Genomic DNA, 22,842 nt, shown 5'->3' on the forward strand with positions numbered 1-22,842 from the left:
TAATTTCAATAAATCAATTAGAGTTTACTTTAATTTTAGAACTTATCATGTCTACCATTATGAAATTCTTTCTACATTTGGTGCGAGAATTGTAAGGATATCTACATGTACCATGTCAATCAGAATGTCTGACACTACTGTACATACTGTATGTGCTGTACATAGTGCATGTAGTGGTTTTTATAGGAATTTTTATTCTTTCATTAGTACATTTTGTACATGTCTTTAGTAAGATACATATGTTTTTTTTATTTGGATATTTTTTTTAAACATTCAAACAACTTTTACTTCAAGAATATATTTTGTAATATATATTATATTTAAGAGCTTGTCATACATGTATCTACCAAGTATTAAACAACGAGTGATTGATCAGTGCACACAGGATCAATCATCAAAAATTCATGATTCATCAAAACTAAAATTTTACCAACAATTTCATAATTCAAAGCAGCGTAGTTCTTATGTTGATGTTCTAAGTAATAGATTAGAAAGGTCATCTCTGTGTAAAATTAGATTGAGTGCACACAATCTTGCTATTGAAAAGGGGCGATATCTAGGTTTAGCCACCGACGAACGAGTTTGTAATGTATGTAAATCAGGTGAGGTAGAAGATGAAAATCACTTTTTACTGAAATGTGAATTTTTTTCAAACTATAGATTTAACTTTAAAAATAAGATATTAAATATACTTCCTACATGTTGTAGTGAAAATCAGCTAAATATTAATAGTTGTATTAATAGTAATTCTTTAAAAGTCCTGAAAGTGACTAGTTCTTATATACATAAATGTCTGATGTATAGAAACGAGATTTTAGCTTCTCATTTATAACATATTTAAATACTAGTAAATGTATGCTGTATTCATTGTTGTAATGCACTGTAATATGGGCCTTTGCCAATTATTGTAATTGTGTTTGTGCCAATAAAATATTTGTATTTGTATTTGTATTTGTATAACATATTGAAAACTCGTCTTGCTGGTAACTTAAGTTATTTATTTGAAAGTTTCTCATTATCTATAATAGTAACAAAGAAAACAGCCAAAATCAATTTTTTTTGCTGAAACTGGACATTTCAAGGGCAGTAACTCCAAATAGACTAGTGAAGACCAGGGTAAATAAGATTTTTTTTCTCCATTTATATAAGAACAAAATAATGATCATCTGCATAGTTATCGAGGCAAGTTATACATTGAAAGTATCCTATATTGGCAAAGCTGTAAAGAATTATTTTCAACTTCTAGAAAAACTGCAATTTTTAGGTGATCAGGGTTGAAACAAAAAACGTAGGAGTACAGTTAATGAACTCAGTGAAAAAAAATGGCTTTCTTATATTATAAAGAATGCAGAAAATTGACTTTGTTTCAAAATCTGTAAAGCCAGTAAAAATTCTCCTCATACATATGTGTAAACAAAGAAATCAGGTGCATATTTTAATGTCTAAACAAACAATCTAAAAAGTCATTAGGTTTTTTAAAACTGTAAGTGGAGTGGATAAATAAGGAACACATGAGGTATTTTCCCTTCACACAAGCATGCTAGACATTTTTATATCAGTTTGCACTTTTTGCTTTTAAAAAAATAGAACTTTACTGGTAAGAAAAGAGGGATGCAGTATTTTTAAATATATATCATAAGCCTATTTGGCTGGCTGAAAATTACTTAGCTTTGAAAAGGACAGTTTGTCGCTGGAGTATATATATATATATATATATGAATGTATTAATTATTTGTTATAATTCAGGTTGCACTTTCATATTAAAATATTCATTCATTCATATACTATTATCTGAGATGTCTATATTTTCCAAGTCTTTCTTCGTATTGTAAATCAGAATCTATGATAGTGAGGATAATGTGTATCTGTGTAGAGAATGTGTACTCAAGAGATTTAAATCTGAATCAACCAGTTGATGATACAAATCAAATTCCTCAATGATTTGTTATCTACAAAAAATGTTACTTTTACTTCAAATTTTATTTATACACCCACACAATTAGTGTTTGTTTCAAATAAAAGCATGCAATTACAACACAATCAAATAACATAATTATTTCATAATGATTCAAGGTACAGAGAAGTGTAGAACTGACAATATATCATTATGTTTAGATATTACTTATAACAATGTAATTTCACTATTTTGGCACCTCTTTATCTCTTTGATGTTATTTATATAACTGATGCATCACTGAAGTAACAGATTCATTGTGTGTAAGAGTTGTGGTATGGAGTATGTATCAATGTGTCAACAACCGATCACTGAACTAAAACAATATCTAGAACCTGTCTTTCCTCATATCTTTTGGTAAATCATTTTTAATTCACTGACTTCAATATTTCATAGAGAGCATAATCTTCTTGAAGGTTAATTGGACACTCGAGGTACATTTTGTACAGGAAAATCCTTTAAAAAATAAACCATGAATATTCAGCAAAAAAATTGCCAGGACTGACCTTCTGAAACTAGCTGATTCTATGATATTCATCGAAAAACTAATGAAAAACATAAAATGCTCAACTATATGAGCCTTGACATTTAATTAGTAGTACATGTGCATGTACCTTTGCCAAAACCACATGAAGTCTCATATACAACTATTGTCATTCAACCTTTATGTCTCCTAGAAAAATGAAATTACCCTCATAATGATTCTTAAAATAATTTTTATATTCCATGGTTTGTCAAATTTTGAATTTTTCATACTCATAATTAGAGTATATTTTTTGTAAACAGATTTAGTATGGTGTTGTTGTTACAAGTTTGATGACTTACAAGTTGTTATACAATGTAGGTGTCAATAAAAGGTGTGCTTTTAAAATCAAAGTAAAGTTTCTTATCATGTGCTGTGACCAAATTCTTTAACTATTGCCCTTGATTTCCCACTTGTAACCTTGGTTAGTTTAAATGACTATTAATTTTTAAGTTTAGAATGACTGAAACAGTACAACAAAATTGTCCAGCTAGCTCTTTTATTTTAGTAGCTGTGTTTTGACTATTTACAGATTGACAGAAAATGGTATAAATACTTGTTTATTGTTGATAACTGAATGCAACTACCATTTTTAGATTTCCTTTCTAGATTTTAGCTTTATTATACTTAAGGTAGCTTTCTCATTGAAGTAAGCCACAAGCTCTCTTAATTTGTATTTGTACAAAGACTTAACAGTTCACAATTCAAATACAAAACATTGTGTTTTTCCTTTCAATGTACATTACATTGTATATTGATAAACGTACAAGATAAAAACATTATAAAGATACATGGTACATGTAATCCTTATCAAATGGAATACCTTTCATACAGCAATCTTCAAATTGATAACACAGATTTTACCACCTCAGATAATATTCATTTTTAAATAAATTCATTCTTGACTATGCTTCAAAATCAGTTGAAATAGAAAGTTAAATCAAAATTTGACTTTTAAACCAAATTCTCCACTTAAAATGACTTAATTATATTGATTAATAATTGATTATAGAGCAAAATTATGTCACTTTTCAGCATCAAACAAAACATCATGGGCAATTAAGGCACATGAGAAAATGTATTTTTCTTTGAATAAGAAAATACATGTACCTTTTTTTAAAATCATTTAAATGATTTAGTATTTTTCTTGAACTGTTATATGAACATGATGAACTTAGTTAACAACTTTTATTCTAAAAAAATAAATACATAATGGCCTGCAATTCTTAAAACAGTTAGGGCCTTAAGCCCTCAAATCAATCCCTTCCTTAGCTTCCTTTTGTGGTATGGAACCTTGTGGTACAAATTCACAGAGATCTGTACACTTATACTAAAGTTATTGTCCGGAAACCAAAATGTCTTTACATGTAGATGATGATTATAAATGGCATCACCATATCATTTTATGGCAGCAAATTTTTGCGATCAAATAAATATATTGTAAGAAAAAGAAATAAACTTTAAGTTTATTAGGAGAACTATATTGTCCCTGATATTCATTGCTGCTTTTTCCAATGTATAAATTTAGCAGATTTGATTAAGATCTTATCAATCTTCAATCTCAAGAACTAAACAAATAAATTTCAGGGTTAAAATACATGTATGGTCTGCCCAAAAACTTCAAAACTGCTAACTTGAGACTTGTAACTACAGTATTTTGGAAATAAACACATTTACATGTACAAGATTTTCATTGTTCTTAAAATCGTGTTTCTATGAATACATGTAGTATTGTTAAGACCTCTATTTTATTATAGACAGACAATAAAAACACTTCACTAGTAAATTCAAAAAAATAAATGACCAAGGGACACAACTCTATTTGAAAATGTATGAAACCTGTAGGTTGCACTTCTGTAAATATATAGACAATTCAATTTCCTATTAGAACTACATGTACCTTGATTTCTAAAACTGTGCAACTTTTACTATGAAGTTAAGTAAAAAAATATGTTTCCTAGAATTGAAAGTTGATGTACGTGTGCACTCCTACTCAATACTGTAGAAACCTTAATTTTAGTGGGGATAAAATTTCATGGTTTTTCTCGCTTTATAAGATTTCATGGGGAATTCATTTTATGATATCCTAGCATAAATGTAAATGGTATTATATGAATGTTAAATTTTCGCGGGGACTTTAATTTATTGGATATATTCTTTCCTCAAAATAAACTAAATGAAATCCTCCACAAAAATTTCTGCTTTTTCAGTATTTCATTCATAAAGGTTACATATAGGGTGGTGCCGTTAATAAAATCACACACCTGTGCATTAGTTTAAACAACCTGGTTCTGACAATTTTTTTTTTTTTAATCTTTAAAGTCAAAAGAAACCTCAAATCAAAAAAAATAATGCATATATGGTTTTTTTAACTCCATGGATAGTTTTCATTATAAAACTTCTGTAAATATACTTTTTTCTGAAGAAAGTTCCTTAATTCATTCATATTTAGAAGAAGTTTACTTATTTTAATTGCTTCCTTTTCAGGAAGCAATCACCCCCCCCCCCCCCCCCCCCCCCACCTATTTTCCGTATGCAAAGTGACCTCAGTGTGACCAATCTCGTAAAAATCCGTTGATCACAATACGCATTGGTGTCTTTGAAATAAACTATTATCTGAATTTGCATGTTAAACACGTGCTCAATTTCCATGCTTTGTTATTGATTTTTTGTCAATTGTTGACAAACAGGTGACAATCTTTAAACTTCAGCTTCAAAACACGAACTTTAATTACATGTTCCTACCATATTTTCACAACAACACTGAGCGGTTGAAAAAAAATCGACGATTACACGAAAAAAAAATACACAGAAGACTAAGTTTGTGATGTTTGTATGCATTAAAACGTTTAATCCCGCTGCAAATGTTTGCACCTGTCCTAAGTCAGGAATTTGATGTACAGTAGTTGTCGTTTGTTTATGTAATATATACATGTTTCTCGTTTTGTTTATATAGATTAGACCATTGGTTTTCCCGTTTGAATGGTTTTACACTAGTAATTTTGGGGCCCTTTATAGCTTGTTGTTCGGTGTGAGCCAAGGCTCCGTGTTGAAGGCCGTACTTTAACCTATAATGGTTTACCTTTTAAACTGTTATTTGGATGGAGAGTTGCAATTGTCTCATTGGCACTCACACCACATCTTCCTACATCTATTGGTTCAAGAATTGGAAGAACATTATTTTTCATCGGTCACTCGTTTATGACTTAAATACCATTTTTCTAAATATACATCATCTTTAATTTTCAGTTTTACCATATGTTGCTGATAGAGTATTTTTTTTTTTACTTATTTTAAAAAGATGCAAATCATGGAAATTTTAGAAAAGTTAAAATTGACTGATGGTCAAATTTGACATGAAACATACATGTACATGTGTGTAGATGTACTGGGCAAAACAAGTTTATAACCTGTCATCTGAAAAAGTAAATTACAGCTGTCAGACCTTTATTCACTTTAATCTGAATGGCTACCAATCACCATTATAGTTTGTCTATCTATGATTTATATATAAAATGATTTTTTGTTGTTTGTTCTATCATCAAAGTCAGTTTGGTTAAAATTTGTCAAAATAAGCTAAAGATGGGTAACACATGCATTCTTCAGTTGTTATATTAAAAAGGAAAAATATGTCAATCCATATCAATGTTTATACATGTATGTTTCAAATGATATGATAGTTCTCAGTCTTCAGAGGTCACCAAAAAAGTTAATAAAATGGCAACTAAAGTTAAACTAAAATACTTAATGCTGATACTCTTTAGCTTCCTATCCCATCGAACGCAAGCAGTGGTAGTGGATGGCGAGTGCTCATCACATATTGATGTAGAATCTGGAGTTCCCCAAGGCTCTGTCCTTGGTCCTGCATTATTCCTGTTCTACATCAACGACATGCCAGATGGGATCAAATCCACTGTCCGCCTATTTGCTGATGATACAATAGCATATCTTACCATCTCATCCAACAAAGATTCAAACGACCTTCAAAGCGACCTCGACAAACTGGGAACATGGGAAGCCAAATGGAAAATGTCCTTCCATCCGGAAAAATGCAACGTTCTTACCATCAGCCGCAAAAACAACACCATTCCAACATCTTACACATTGCATGGCCACAAACTGGAACCTGTCAAAAGTGCTAAATACCTTGGTTGCACCTTCACATCCGAACTGAAGTGGAATGAACATATCAATAATATATGCAAAAAAGCCAACAGGACTATAGGCTTCCTAAAGAGAAATCTAAATATAGGAGCAACCTCAGTAAAAGAAAATGCATACAAAAGCCTTGCTAGACCAATAATAGAGTATGCAAGTCCAGTATGGGACCCATACTTTAAAACGGAAATAGATCGCTTAGAAATGGTCCAGAGAAGAGCAGCAAGATACGTTTCCAACAAACACCATAATCACTCAAGTGTCAGCAAAATGATTGAGCACCTGGAATGGCCATCTCTGGAAAAAAGGCGAAAAGATGCTAGGCTAACTATGCTCTATAAAATAGAACACGACAAAGTGGCTGTTATTAAGGAAGGTCGTCTTATGCAACCAACACGACTGTCGAGGAACATGCACGACAAAAGTTTCCAAATTCCTGCAAGCAGAAGTGATTACAGAAAATACTCATTTTTCCCAAGAACAATCAGGGATTGGAACGCTCTCCCTCCTGGGGTAGCATCAGCACCGTCAGTCGAGGCCTTGAAAGCCTCACTGACAAAGCTGAACTAAATTATTGAAATTGGGGGGTGGGGTGGGGGGGGGGGGTGGGGGGGGGGGGGGTGGGGTGGGGGGGGGTCTGCATGCGCACCTTAGTCATGACATAATAATCAGCTCGTTGATTGTGGTCATTATCAGGCAGAAACAGAAACAGAATACATGTTAACGTTCATATTGTTGACCCTATTAATTGAAAATTGTTTATTCTTTTTTATAATTAAGATTTACGTTTTAATACATTTTAAGTTTTAAGCAAAAATTGGACAGCTACTCCATCCGTAATGCCTCTTTAAAGCTTCATCCTATGGTTTCATTCATTTTTTTTTCAATCACGTTATATCTAAAAATGTACTTCAAGAATTTTTAAAGATATTGATGCTTCAACTATAACATTTATGTAATTGTTTAACCTTAAACCAGTGTACTTAGTACTACTGAATTAAATTCTTCCTTCACAAAAAGCAGGTAAACTTTTATATACAATAACAAATACACTTTAACACACTACTGATGCTTTTATCATTCCATCAATCAAAGTTTACTGTAGCTGAGAAGCTACTAAAATCATGATAAGACAAAATGACTCATTTGAAAAACATTCTAACCTAAATGCTAAAATCAAATTCGATATTAAAATTACAAAACAATTTATAATAACAGCATAAAACAGATCTTTATTCTTCTGAAAATTGTAAATCGAAAGTACAAGTTTCAGTTTCATAAAAGTTGACAAGTGAAAGTGAAACTTGTCATGTATATTGTGGACACTTTTTTTTAAAGAGATATCAATAAAAGGATCAATGTGCTCCTTCTGAGGATATCTGATATTTCCTCTTCAGAATTCAACAACTACTCATTGTTTGACACAATATTTTACCTGATAAAATGCTCCATTTGCCCCGCAAACTTCTACCACAAGGTTTTCCATTTTGAACACAGGGAATGATGGGAAATTTAAGTATTTTCCACGCTCTCTTTATATTTCACACAGTCCTGAAGTTAAAATGCAATAGAATAGAAGTTTGTGGCCGAAACTCATCAATTCTTGTCAAATTTAAACTAAAGTCTGAACGAAAAAAGTACGGAACATCGACTTTCAGGGAGCATTTCCAGAAATCTAAGTTATTCGGATTGTCTTGGATTTTTCCTCTGACAATATAATAAGCCCCGAGAAAGACTTTGCTACTTCCTTTTTTGGATTATTTTGGCAGAAATGACAACACTCATTTGTAGATATCAGTAAATAATGTTCTCTGTCCATTTCAGGTGACAAAATGTCGTCTGATAGTGAACTAGAAGAATTTTATGACGCAGAGGAAGCAACACCAAAGCGGTATGGATAAGGTTAATAAGGGAAAAAAATACTAAAACATTTGGGTACAGTGTAGTCAAAGTGCTGTACAGTAGACCTATAGCCATGATAGTACAGATTATTTTTGCTGTATATAGATAGAAAGTAGTGTCCATGCAAACAATTAAAAACAAATTTGCATACAATTTATTTGCTCTGTTGTAAATGTATCTACATATTTTATACACAGTGAAGAAGTCTTAGCGCCGTCTTTATGGGCAGTGTTCTTGTATATGACATAAAATTTATATAGGTCCTGATTACACTTTTAAATTTTTGCATTATAGACTCTTCTTGGCGTATATAATTCCTTTGCAGCTCCCAGAATGTTGTAAATAGGGCGTGAACACAACGCAGTGACGTCACTTATGTCTTAGATATACACCTAATCCCTATTTATTCCATTCCGGATAAGTTCTAAAATTACACAACTTTTTCATCCAGTTTAAGCTATCTGGGACCCTGTTTAAACAATTCACCATGATACTTTTTAATGAGACCTGTTTAAACTACCGTAAATACTTCAAACAAAATATTTTTTCCTTCATTTTTAATTTCGAAAAAAGTGGATCATACTATATCAGAGTTTCTTGATGATCACTTTCTAAAGTTTTTTCTCCCTCGGCTCACTACTGCTGACCTCCATTTTTCAGCCGGTGACCTAAACAGGAAGTTGTATAAATGACTGTTTTTCCTGGAATGGACTAAATAGCGATAAGGTGTATTGTAACGTCACGTGGCGTGTGACGTGGGATTGCCGATTTTTTGTAAGCATAACACATGAAAGTCAAATTATTGTGTCATGAAAACGGGAAATGAGGTCTAGTGGGACCCGGGAAATGACCAAAAAATGAGAATAGCTTACGTTCATAGAGTAAGCATGATCAAGAATCTGTCAAAACAGTAAGCAGGATCCGGGATCGGAACCCCCCAATGAGACGTTCCTGTGTTGTGTTCTCGCTGTATTTACAACATACACCTTATCGCTATTTGTCTGCCATTACTGGACATCACATTTCCCTAAAATAAAGCCGGGAAGAGCGATAAGGTGTATGCCTCTGTGGAATCTGCATGTACAATTTTGTACTGGCAGGAATATGTGTCTGTTTGCCCTAAAACATATCCGCCCCCATTTATGTTTGCCTCCTTTCACTCTTGCACCCTACATGTTTGCACCAAAGTCCATTCGCACCCTTCACATTCACACCATTTTTTTTAATTTATCATGAACATATATATATATTGGTGGGACCTAATTGTAGTGATACTACAGGATACAGAAACAGACATGAGTTACAAACATTCTCGCTATTATCCTAATATTTCTGGTACATGTAATATCAATAAAATTTTATTCCAAGTACGTTTTAAAGTGGTCCCAGTGTTTCAAACTTGTAAAAAGTAAAAACACAAAAATACTGAACTCCGAGGAAAATCCACATGTCACTTTGTATTTTTATACGACCGCAAAATTTGAAAAATTTTCGTCGTATATTTCTATCACGTTGGTGTCCTCGTCGTCCGAATACTTTTAGTTTTCGCACTCTAACTTTATTAAAAGGAAATAGAAATCTATTAAATTTTAACACAAGGTTTATGACCACAAAAGGAAGGTTTGGATTGATTTTGGGAGTTTTGATCCCAACATTTTAGGAATTAGGGGCCAAAAAGGGTCCAAATAAGCATATTCTTTTTTTTCACACAGTAACTTTAGTTTAAGTAAATAGAAATCTATGAAATTTTGACACATGGTTTATTACCACAAAAGGAAGGTTGGGATTGATTTTGGGAGTTTTTGTTCTAACAGTTTAGAAATTAGGGGCCAAAAAGGGGTCCAAATAAACATTTTTCTTGGTTTTTAAGTAAATAGAAATCAATTGGAGTTATCTTTCTTTGTATAGAATAGTAGTTGAATCAACTTTTTTGCACCACAATTTTAGTATTAGTGAATGGAATTCTATGAAATTTAATCAGAAGGTGTATGACCACAAAAGGAAGATTGGTATTGATTTTGGGAGTTTTGGTCCTTACAGTTTAGGAATAAGGGGCCCAAAGGGTCCAAATTAAACTTTGTTTGATTTCAGCAAAAATTGAATAATATGGGTTCTTTGATATGCAGAATCTAACTGTGTATGTAGGTTCTTAATTTTTGGTCTCATTTTCAAATGGGTCTACATTAAGGTCCAAAGGGTCCAAAATTAAACTTAGTTTGATTTTGACAAAAAATGAATCCTTGGGGTTCTTTGATATTTTGAATCTAAAAATGAACTTAGATTTTTGATTATTGGCCCAGTTTTCAAGTTGGTCCAAATAAGGGTCCAAAATCAAATTTTGTTTGATTTTATCAAAAATTTAATAATTGGGGTTCTTTGATATGCAAAATCTAACTGTGTATGAAGATTCTTGATTTTTGGTCCTGTTTTCAAATTGGTCTACATTAAAGTCCAAAGGGTCCAAAATTGAACTTAGTCTGATTTTAACAAAAATTGAATTCTTGGGGTTCTTTGATATGCTGAATCCAAACATGTACTTAGATTTTTGATTATTGGCCCAGTTTTCAGGTTGGTCCAAATCAGGATCTAAAATTATTATATTAAGTATTGTGCAATAGCAAGAAATTTTCAATTGCACAGTACTCAGCAATAACAAGAAATCTCCAATTGCACAGTATTGCGCAATAGCAAGAAATCTTCAATTTCACAGTATTGTGCAATAGCAAGTATTTTCAATTGCACAGTATTGCGCAATAGCAAGAAATATCTAATTGCACAATATTGTGCAATAGCAAGAATTTCAATTGGAGTTATCTTTCTTTGTCAAGAATAGGTAGTTGAATCAACTAAAGTCATTGTTTTATACAATATACAATGTATATTCACTTTTACTACCAACTGATAAATTAAAACAATCTTTACCATTCAGTGATAACAAGCACATTTTTACATTTAATATTTTATGATGTATTTAAATGAGTAATTATTGTTGCAAACTCCATTAGAAATTTGAATTGTGATTAGTTTTGGAATAAATGATAGGGGGATGTGAAAAAAAAAATTGGGGGGGGAATTCAATTTTTCTCATTTGAAATTTCATAAATAAAAAGAAATTTCTTCAACCATTTTTTTGAGAGGATTAATATTCAACAGCATAGTTAATTGCTCAAAGGCAAAACAAAAATTTTAAGTTCATTAGACCACATTCATTCTGTGTCAGAAACCTATGCTGTGTCAACTATTTAATCACAATCCAAATTTAGAGCTGTATCCAGCTTTAATGTTGGGTCCATACTTGCCCCAACCGTTCAGGGTTCAACCTCTGTGGTCGTATAAAGCTGCGTCCTGCTGAGCATCTGGTTAATAATTGCATTCATTTCATCACAGAATGCAAACCTGGTGAGGATTGCATTCCCTATTCACAATGCATTATAAAACACTTTACATCAAATAAATCAAACTTATTTTGGTCACTTTATATACCAAAATATATCTACTTTAATCTTTATAATAAAACTTTTTGTATCCCTCTCTCTTAAGCACTACACCTATCAGAGTGGGTTGGGTATTTTATACAATTTTTACATGTCATGGTTCCAGAATCTTCTCCAAATTGGGGCCAAGGGAGATCTATTTGCATATAAGACTGGAATTTTTCGAACACTATACTCGCAATCATATCTTTTATCCTTGTTTAAATTTCCATCGCTTTTTAATCAGATTCATCAAATTTTTCTTTAACTACACTGGAGGTAGTCCAAATTTTATCTGCCTCACCTGTTTTCTTCTTAGAAGACATGATGTCAAAGCAAAACAAATCTGGTGTTCACCATATTAACTCATGCAGATGCAACGTTGACAACCACATGAGTTAATATGGCGAACACAGACCTCAACAAAAGCACCCACAAAAATTTTCTAAGGCATGTTGTACTGTCAATGAACCAGGAAGAAGATCACTAAGTTAAAAAAAGATATCAGCACAAAGCTTATTTTTCTTGACTCATCAAATGTACCACATCATTTTACAAGTTATAACATTTATGTTTCATACAAAAATTCATCATATACATGTATGTTTTATGAAACTTGAAAATCAAAAGTCTCTCAGGTGCAGTTAATAACCAAATCTGAAGTCCAACCGTAAAGCTCTTTGGTCTCAGACTCGAACCACTGTCAGATGGAGGCTGTGTCCTCTTTCCTCTAGTGTCTCAACATTACATGTAAACATCTCTACTTATTGGCATATACAATGTTCATTAAAAACATGATACCAAACTTGCAAATATTGTAAGTAACCAAATACACAGTGACTTTCTAGTCCTTTTGAATTAAAAGTAATTATAAAGTTCTTTCAAAATATTTTTTCCTCATGTAAATTTACATGTTAAGTTTTAAAATTTTATTTAGTTCCATATAAGAAACTTCCAAAATTGATTTAATGAATGTGGTGCCCGTTTGCGTACTGCTTACAAAAAAGAATGTAAATTTTCTTTATTCCAACTTGAAATATGTATACAATCATATATAGTACATGTATTTAAATTGTACATGTTTTCTTTTTCAGGTATGTTCAGAAGAATTCATTGAAAGATGCCCTGGAGAAGTTTTCTGTAAGTAATACTTTTGGACTACATGTACATGTATTTATATCCATTGTTTAGTCAAACTTGTATTCTATTAATATTAATGGCCAACACTCTTAAGCCTTTTTGTCTGAAAAGCACACATCAATCTATCATAGCCTTCTTTACAATGCCTCATTTCCAGATTCAAAATATTGAAGGAGTATAGTAATGAGACATGAGCTTGGTATGCATGTTCAACACTACCATGAACATTCACCACTACCTTAAGAAGTGTCTTCCAATAGATTATGTCCAATTTAAAAATGTATATATCTTAATTATTATGTGAATGTATTGTAAAGTTTAAGGTTACACACTCAATAGTGTCCTTATCTATTTATAGCTCACCTGGCCGAAAGGCCAAGTGAGCTTTCCCCATCACTTGGCGTCCGGCGTCTGTCGTCCGTCGTCGTCGGTGTCGTCGTTAACTTTTACAAAAATCTTCTCCTCTGAAACTACACGGCCAAATTAAACCAAACTTGGCCACAATCATCATTGATGTTTCTAGTTTAAAGTTTGTGTTTAATTACCCGACCAACCATCCAAAATGGCTGCCATGGCTAAAAATAGAACATAGGAGCAAATCTGACATTGGGTAAAATTGTTTATCAGGTCAAGATCTATCTGCCCTGAAATTTTCAGATGAATCAGACAACCCATTGTTGGGTTGCTGCCCCTAAATTGGTAATTTTAAGGAAATTTTACTGTTTTTGGTTATTATCTTGAATATTATTATAGATGGAGATAAACTGTAAACAGCAATAATGTTCAGCAAAGTAAGATTTATAAATAAGTCAACATGACCAAAATGGTCAGTTGACCCCTTTAGGAGTTATTGCCCTTTATAGTCAATTTTTAACCATTTTTCGTAAATATCCATGATCTTTTACAAAAATCTTCTCCTCTGAAACTACTGTGCCAAATTAAACCAAACTTGGCCACAATCATCATTGATGTTTCTAGTTTAAACTTTGTGCTTAATTACCCGGCCAACCATACAAGATGGCTGCCATGGCTAAAAATAGAACATAGGGGTAAAATGCAGTTTTTCGGATTATAACTCAAAAACCAAAGCATATAGAGAAAATCTGACGGGGGGTCAAATTGTTTATCAGGTCAAGATCTATCTGCCCTGAAATTTTCAGATGAATCAGACAACCCATTGTTGGGTTGCTGCCCCTAAATTGGTAATTTTAAGGAAATTTTACTGTTTTTGGTTATTATCTTGAATATTATTATAGATTGAGATAAACTGTAAACAGCAATAATGTTCAGCAAAGTAAGATTTACAAATAAGTCAACATGACCAAAATGGTCAGTTGACCCCTTTAGGAGTTATTGCCCTTTATAGTCAATTTTTAACCATTTTTCGTAAATATCCATGATCTTTTACAAAAATCTTCTCCTCTGAAACTACTGGGCCAAATTAAACCAAACTTGGCCACACTCATCATTGATGTTTCTAGTTTAAAGTTTGTGTTTAATTACCCGGCCAACCATACAAGATGGCTGCCATGGCTTGTTGGGTTGCTGCCTCTAAATTGGTAATTTTAAGGAAATTTTACTGTTTTTGGTTATTATCTTGAATATTATTATAGATGGAGATAAACTGTAAACAGCAATAATGTACAGCTATTTAAGACTCAAAAATAAGTCAAATGACCAAAATGGTCAATTGACCCCCTAAGAAGTTATTGTCCTTTACAATCAAATTTTAAAAAATTTCATAAAATTTGTAAATTTGTACTAACATTTTCCACTGAAACTACACGGACAAGTTCATTATAGATAGAGATAATTGTAAGCAGCAAGAATGTTCAGTAAAGTAAGATGTACAAACACATCACAATCACCTAAACACAATTTTGTCATGAACTGTCTGCTTCCTTTGTTTAATTCACATATACTGAGGTGAGCGACACAGGCTCTTTAGAGCCTCTAGTTTAAATTCCACCATAAGAATTTAATACAATGAAGACAAATAGCTGGGCACAACAATGGGTTCCATCGAAAATGTACATGTAATTACTTCTTAGAAAGTACAATTTTCAATTATCCACATATATGTTTGTATATGTGCAACGAAAAAAGTAAATCATTCTATATTACTCATTAAAAATTACTGCATGTAGCTATATATATAGACTTTCTATGTTCCATCATGCCCTTTGACAAGTGATGAATATATAATAAACTCACTAATCCATACATGCACATATATATGTTGAGAAATTGTCAGCAGCATAAGGGATCAACAAGACAAGATCTACGTAATAAATAAGTCAATAAAGCTGAATCAGTGATTAAGACCACTTCTCACAGAAGTTCTTACCCTTGAATGATGGTTTACCCTTTTTTGTAGCTTGTGTTGGTGGTGAAAACCACAGGGTAGTGTTATGCGTCTAGTGCCTTTATGCTGCTGACTAGCATTGTATGTGAAAAGAGAGCGGAGTGCGTCACTCTCTCCTGTCAGTACATAGCCTCTACACTACCAAGACTCCAAGCCAAAATGATGGAGATCTGGGAGCAACAAGGGCCCTGTAGATGCAATGTGTAGGCCCACTGGCATGTGGATATGCCCTAGCATTCATCAACCTTGTCCCAGCTATGGGTTAATAGTCAGTCAGATGGGGGTTGATATTCCAGAAAGGCAATCCATCTAGGAGAGATAACTCTTGATACCAATCCGGGTAGATCTTTGGTGGGAATGGAACCTCAACTAAAAATCCACTGGCCCTCCAGGTTAGGGGGTTGAGCACAAGACTAACAATCTCGTCTTATAAAAAAACCTCTAGTTATGGAAACCAGACCAGTCGTTGAGGCCTTATGTGCTGACAGGCACGAAGAGGATGAGTAAGTGAGTGTCTTGAGCAAAAAGTATAGATTACAAAAATAAACTATCAATGAGATCAATACAAGATCAATGAAAAAGATATTTTAGTCAGAATAATATATTTTGATTTACAGTGTTGGAGAGTGGGCATTGAAGATCCACATAATCCAGGTGAGCCACACATGTATTATTATTAATGTTTTACAGGAATGTGTATCTGACTCTGAAGAAAGTGCTGATGATGGTGATACTGGCATATTAAACAATGCTAAAGCTGTGGATGAGGAGGAAAAATGGATGACTGTCCATAGTGACAAATTTAGGATATCTAGACCAGATGAGTTGGACGGAGCAGCAGAAAAATGGACAACCATCAGAAACCCGCCAGATAAGTCTGACCAGTCAGATGATTCTGATGAGAAAGTTGTTATTCCTAACAGACCTGAACGTGCAGATTCTATTCTTGAAGAGGAGGCAAGGTTAAAAGAAATCAGAAGAATTCAAGAAGAGAGGTACATGTATTTGCAATATCTTATCTTTTTTTAATTCAAGAAGAAAGACAAATTACTAAGTAAAATATGAATCATTGATGATAAGTAACTGCTTTATAAATATATGCATAACCATATTAGAAAAAAATAAAACAAAAATGATAAACAGTAACAAACCCCAACCACTGAACAACAGGCTCCTGACTTGGGACAGACACATACAGAATTTGAATGTTCTGGGGTTAAACATGTTTGCAGATGCACCAACCCTCCTCCCTAACAGTGATGTAACAGCACAACTTAAGAACAAACTAAGTTGAAAAGGGCTTTATATAGATCAGATTGATACAAAGCCAAAATAACATTTCACAAAAAGTTCAAATCTGAAAGTACTAGCAGTACTTACAGAAACAGGGGCGGATCCAGAACCTTGATGTCTGGGGGGGCACCATGAAACCAAAAAAGTTTAGATTTGTCAGAGATGTATATAAACGGTATGTGTGAGTGTTTTGTTTTTTGGTTGTTGTCTTTGTCTTTTTTTAAAAGGGGGGGGGGGGGGGGGGGGGGGTCAGATCATCGTTTCTATATCTCTATATTTCTAGATTTTTTATTGCTTTTACTATTTCACTTTATCATGTTTATACTTTCTTTTCCTGCCAATTGATCTGTTATCATAACATGCATCAAATATTTGCCACTGGATGTTTAACAACATACAATCAATCAATATTTTCTTCATCACCTCTATATTTTTTTGGCCTTGCTTCCAGACTTACTTTTTTGTACATTATTCTTATATCTGTAAAACACCTTCATATCCTCACAAATGGTGACCTTTTTTAGCCTCATACATGTACATGGCAATTGAAACAATAAAAATAAACAACTTGAATATAAATGTATGTTCGGGCATTTAAAGAAATGATTAAGTCCCAGATTCAGTTACAAAATAGATCTTAGGAAAATAATTTTGCATTTTATTAATGAATTTTTTTATAAGAAAATGTCAATTCATCATGTTTTTCCTAGACCGGTGAAAAAAGGGGGTGTGACAAATTGTCGATTTCCCTTGAAAATAAGAGGGCAGTAAATAGGACATTCCATTTAAAAAACAAACGTGCATGGTATTAAAAAAACAAATGATTTGATTTGATGCTGAATAAATTCACAAAAAGACAGTTTTGAAGAGAGAATGAACAAAAATTATAAATAAAATGGTTTTGTGAGTACTGTATTTTGGAATGGAGAGAAACTAAGAACCAAAATATAGATGTATACCAACATTATCGACATAAACATATAATTTGTACCTATTCTTTAAAAAAACAGAACAGAAGTTTCACCTGGTAATCGATTTTAATCTGTATTGTATTATAAACCAATAAAAATTCGTACTATTTCAATCAACATGTAAATGTATTTTCTATAATTTAAGCTTGCAAAGAGAAATTAAAAACACACAAAGGTGTCAATATTTACACACCCATCGATAAGTTGTCATAAATCATGCATGTGGACGCTGGCATTAATTAACGGCCAGTTTAAGAAGTCAAAACAAGCTGTGACTCATTTCCTCTCTAGATAAGAACATTCAGTAGCAATCAAATTATGTTAAAATATTTTTTTTTGGTGACTTGAACTGGGGGGGGGGGGGGGGGGGGGGCACATGCCCCCTGTGCCCCCCCGGTAAATCCGCCACTGCTGAAAGCTAGTTCAAATCGGATAGCAACTCATAAGAAATCCTGTATCTAAGATCAATAAGTGATTTATGATAGTTCAAGTTGTAATACCACTAAAATATAGTAGTTACCTAAATGTACTACCTTTTAAACTTTTTGAACTTCTCGAACTAAATAAGACTTGTTTACTTTAAAAATTATATGGGAAGTTTTCGAACATCCAAAAAAAATAATAGAATTAATTTGGTTTCCATGAAAGGTTAAATATGAAAATTTCGTTTGCAGTGCAAAATCTGGTGTGAAGATGTAAGATTCTACAAAACATATTTCTTAACAAACATGACAAATATAAAATTAATTCCTTTTATAACTTCTGAAATGTAATCCTTGATATTATCATATATGAGATATTGATACAATGTATGTCTGTACAATGTAACACCTTCAATATTCAAAGCATGAAACTTGTAGAGAATCTCATTTCCATGTTTTTTTTAAAACAATTACAGAAAAGAATTTTACTTGAAGTTAGCTTGAACTTGTCAATCTCACAGGAAGCATTACCTGAAAATTTTGCTTGACATTTTTGGAAAAAAATTCAGATTTTTTTTCTTCACAATATGTTTTAGGGGACATGCACTAGACAAGATAATAATCTATCAAAATTACTGTTATAACTAGATAATATTGAAAATAAAAGGAAAAAATATTGTAAAAGTCTTGTCAATTTAACTGAATTTCACATGATATGAATTCATGCATTTTTTGAGGTAACATTTCTGGTATACATTAATTTTGCATATAAAGTTTATTTGACATCAAATTCATCTCTTTCAGGACATGTTTTAATATAATTATAATGAACGAAATATTTTGTGTGTATATAACTCAATATCTATTTTTTTCATAATACATGTATGTATATATTTAGCCTTGAACACATACTGCACAGTTATTATTTTGACCTCTGACCCTGTCTGCAAACCAAGATGGACGACATATGCATTGCTTAAAATAAACCATTGGATTAAAGGCAAATTTTGTCTATTATTCTGAAAACCATTATGAATAGAGAAGCTCTGACAGGAGAAATGTTGGAGAGTGTCCTTTGTTGAATAGGCACTTAGACCAAGATGACTTACAAAGGCTCTTTAGAGCTTTTAGTTTTTATATGTATCTGCATGTATATTTCACCTGCTCAAATAAGCATTAATTCTCAGTTGTTGTTTGGGAAACAGTCATTGCAAACTTGCGATTACATTTGTTATACTTTTTCCAAAATTATTATTTTGACGAATTTCATAATAAATTGTCTTATATATTATCAATATTATCTTGCAAACTCATATAATTTGATTTTCATTGAACTCTTGTACATTTCTATACTAATTAGTATAAGTTATATTTGAAGGAGGAAAAAAGAAGATGCAGAATTCCAAAATCAACTGGAAGAACTAAAAAGGAAGAAAAGAGAAAAGGAAATGGTAAATTGAAATGTTAAAGGGTTTTTGTAGAGCTACAAAATGTATGTTGCTAGAATGGGTCTCCTGTTTAGGTTGTCATGTATATGACTAGACAAAGAAATTTGCAGAAATAGTGAAAAAAGGAGATGTGATATGATTGCCAATAAGACAACTCTCAACAAGAGACCAAAATTACACAGAAATTAACAACTATAGATCACTGTACGGCCTTCAAGAATGTGCAAGTCAGCTATTACAGGTCCGAAATGACAATGTAAAACAATTCAAACAAGAAAACTAACAGCCTAATTTATGTAAAAATTGAGCAAAAAACAAATATTTCTGAATCATCAGCAGGTTTAATACTAGAACTCTCTTTTTTCTAGAATTTGTGTTATAATCCTAATTTAGCAGTCAAATTACATTGTACATGTTGAAATTACAGCTTATAAATATATTAGCTGCTTTTCTAAATAGAAATTTAATCATGAAGCACAAAAACATCATCTGGTATGCTTAACTCCGACCTCAGACATATAAAATCATGTTTTCATCTGCTATACATGCAGTCAGGGGTACTACTTGTACAAGTATTTTTTATTTACTTGAAGAACTTTAAAAAAAAAATATACATATAAATTAATTATAATGTTTAAATTATCTCCCCTTAATTTTCTTAAATTTGTACAAGTAAATTTTTCTTACAATCCCATAAAAATTCTCAAGTTTTTAGAGGTAAAATCATGCCTTTAATGATTTTTCCCAGGTTAGCTCATAATTATTTTTTTTAAGAGTTCTATGTTTTATCTCATTAGATTCAGCCTCCAGCCTAAAACCCTATGGATTTTACTTACCCTCTTTGGATCTGTAGGGTCTCAGTAGCGAACAATATAACTTATATTATCGCACCGCTGGTAAAATATCATGTTGTGTTTGTATTAACGCCGTCACATGTTGACCCCATAGAGGGTGAATGAAATCCATATAACTTGCAGTATTGCACATGAATAGATCCCAGTTAAGACTATGAAAGTAGTTTCGGAAATATGGTTTATTGGAGTGTAAACCAAGGAAAAAAACTTAATTTACAAATCCATTACAAGTATTTATAGATTTTCAAATCAAAAAAGAATTATTTTGGCTTAAACCTATGCTATTGCAATTTTCATAAGATTAAAAAACATCTTCATTTATATACAGAATATACTAAATCTCTGTAATTAAACACAGCTCCAGAAAAATTTAAAGGTAAATTGTGTAAGAACTATTTTTATTTTATTGTTCTTTTCAGATTGAGGAAAAGAGGAGGAAGGAAAATGAAAAACGCAGAAAAAAATTAGAACAAATGAGACGTCGAGTGTCTGATGGAAGTGACCACATTCTTGTGGATTCCAAAGAGGACACTGATTCAGATGTGTCACAAGAATCAATGAAGGATCCTGTCTCTATCAAACTAACAGTTTACACAGAAAATATTAATGTATCTATTCCAGATATAAACAGTGCTAATCTAGTCACGAGTTTGTGTGAAGCAGGACTGCCAGCAACCTTGCAAGCAAACATTACTATTCCAGACACTAAGACCAGTAGGTCCAGCTCAATGAGAGGTGATTCAAATAGACAAGACAGACCTATATTGCACGCAAATTTAGTGGTTCAAGAGCCTCTACGCAGTCGTTCAAATTCTTCCATAAATTCTTCAGCAAGTGAAGGACCAGTAAATACGAATCGTCGTATTCCAGAATCAGATACCATTGTAAATGAAGTTATAGTAGCTTCCAATGAACCAGATATAATTAGAATAACAAAAACTAGAACTCCACCATCTACTTTACAATATCCATCAGCACCTCATAATACTCTTACGTTCCCAGTGGCGCCACCTAGGAAAAAGAAATGCTCCAGTAGTGAGGTACTCATTTAATTGTGATAATGTACATATACCCAGTCATTATTCCATATTTTGAGTTGTCAAAGAGTAACATTAGAAAAATGCATTGATCAGATGACTGAAGAATAACGAGTCTAAAAGGACAACATTTACATTCAGTTTTAACCCTTTCCTCAATGGATTTTTTTTTGGCATTCTTGATTTGAATAGGATTTTTCATCAAAATGCTGAAAATATTCTTTAAAATATTAATGTATTGCGAAAAACAAATATTTCATCAAATAAATTTAAGTCAGATCTTCTTACAAATATCCTTTTTGATATTGGATACAAATTTTATTCAGTCTGATGCAGACATATCCTAGTCAAGGTACTACACAGGCATCAATAGGCGCCATTATGGAGGAAAGGGTTAAGGTGGTACATACCACTAAAGGGAGATAAATCAATAACATCAACTGAACATTATAATCACTTTCTATTGTTAAAGAAATATTAGGCTTCTCAATGATCAAAATAAGTGTTTGTCAAACTGCTATTTTTTCAATGATTTTTTCTAATCAAAGTGTGTGGTTTAAGTAAATTCTCTTTAAAGTCTAACCTCTTCTCCTTATCAGTTAGTAAAAGAGAAGTCACTTCTCCCTATTTTTCTGAAGAAGTGTAAAATCAATTGTTTATAGCCTTTTTTGAATTTGTTCAAAACAGTCTCATATGATCAGCTGTTATTCTTTTACATAAGGATGAAAACTAGAAGTCACTAAACATTTACCTTGCGATAATTGTTTTGGTAGCTCTCTAGGGCTTTGATTATTATTTTGATATATTTGAAAGTATTCAACATATTTATTTCAGGTTTTTATAGGAATAATAGGATGGACAAAACAAAAAGTATATCATTGCTATTAGGTCTGTTATGCAGTCATAATCAGTTTTTAGTTCTGTTTCTTGGCATCAATTTACATTTGTAAACATGTTAAATCAATAATCTAAAACAGGTTTCTTCATATAATACTTAAGCTTGAAAAAAAAGTCTTGTTTTTTTTTCTTGTAAATTATATTTCAACATTTTAACCACAAATATTGTGATTTAAATGTTAGGAAAAAGTAAAAACACAAAAAAACGAACTCCGAGGAAAATTCAAAAAGGAAAATCCAAAATCAAAAGGCAAAATCAAAAGTCCAAACACATCAAACGAATGGATAACAACTGTCATATTCCTGACTTGGTACAGGCATTTTCTAATGTTGGTTATTTAAGGCCCCTGCCCCCAGCAGATGGGAAATTTACTGTTTCCCTTGTCCATCTGTGCGTACATACAT

The 22,842-nt window shown here is 32.3% G+C and overlaps 2 protein-coding genes across 4 annotated transcripts in view; one reads left to right on the forward strand and one right to left on the reverse strand.

Moving 5' to 3' along the window:
• Positions 1 to 8,358, reverse strand: part of LOC134711842 (RNA-binding protein FXR1-like) — a 32,163-nt gene extending 23,805 nt beyond the window's left edge. For all 3 annotated transcript variants that reach the window (XM_063572774.1, XM_063572775.1, XM_063572773.1), the window contains exon 1: positions 8,071 to 8,358. In XM_063572774.1, coding sequence (XP_063428844.1) covers positions 8,071 to 8,121 — 51 coding nt within the window. In that variant the 5' untranslated portion in view covers positions 8,122 to 8,358. The remainder of the gene's footprint in view (positions 1 to 8,070) is intronic.
• Positions 8,357 to 22,842, forward strand: part of LOC134711841 (WD repeat-containing protein 44-like) — a 43,773-nt gene continuing 29,287 nt past the window's right edge. The window contains exons 1-5 of the mRNA XM_063572772.1: positions 8,357 to 8,526; positions 13,105 to 13,150; positions 16,206 to 16,510; positions 19,580 to 19,652; positions 20,923 to 21,543. Of these exons, the coding sequence (XP_063428842.1) occupies positions 8,468 to 8,526; positions 13,105 to 13,150; positions 16,206 to 16,510; positions 19,580 to 19,652; positions 20,923 to 21,543 (1,104 nt within the window). The 5' untranslated portion in view covers positions 8,357 to 8,467. The remainder of the gene's footprint in view (positions 8,527 to 13,104; positions 13,151 to 16,205; positions 16,511 to 19,579; positions 19,653 to 20,922; positions 21,544 to 22,842) is intronic.

Source organism: Mytilus trossulus, chromosome 3 (assembly GCF_036588685.1).
Source record: "Mytilus trossulus isolate FHL-02 chromosome 3, PNRI_Mtr1.1.1.hap1, whole genome shotgun sequence".
NCBI classification, from domain to species: Eukaryota; Metazoa; Mollusca; class Bivalvia; order Mytilida; family Mytilidae; genus Mytilus; species Mytilus trossulus.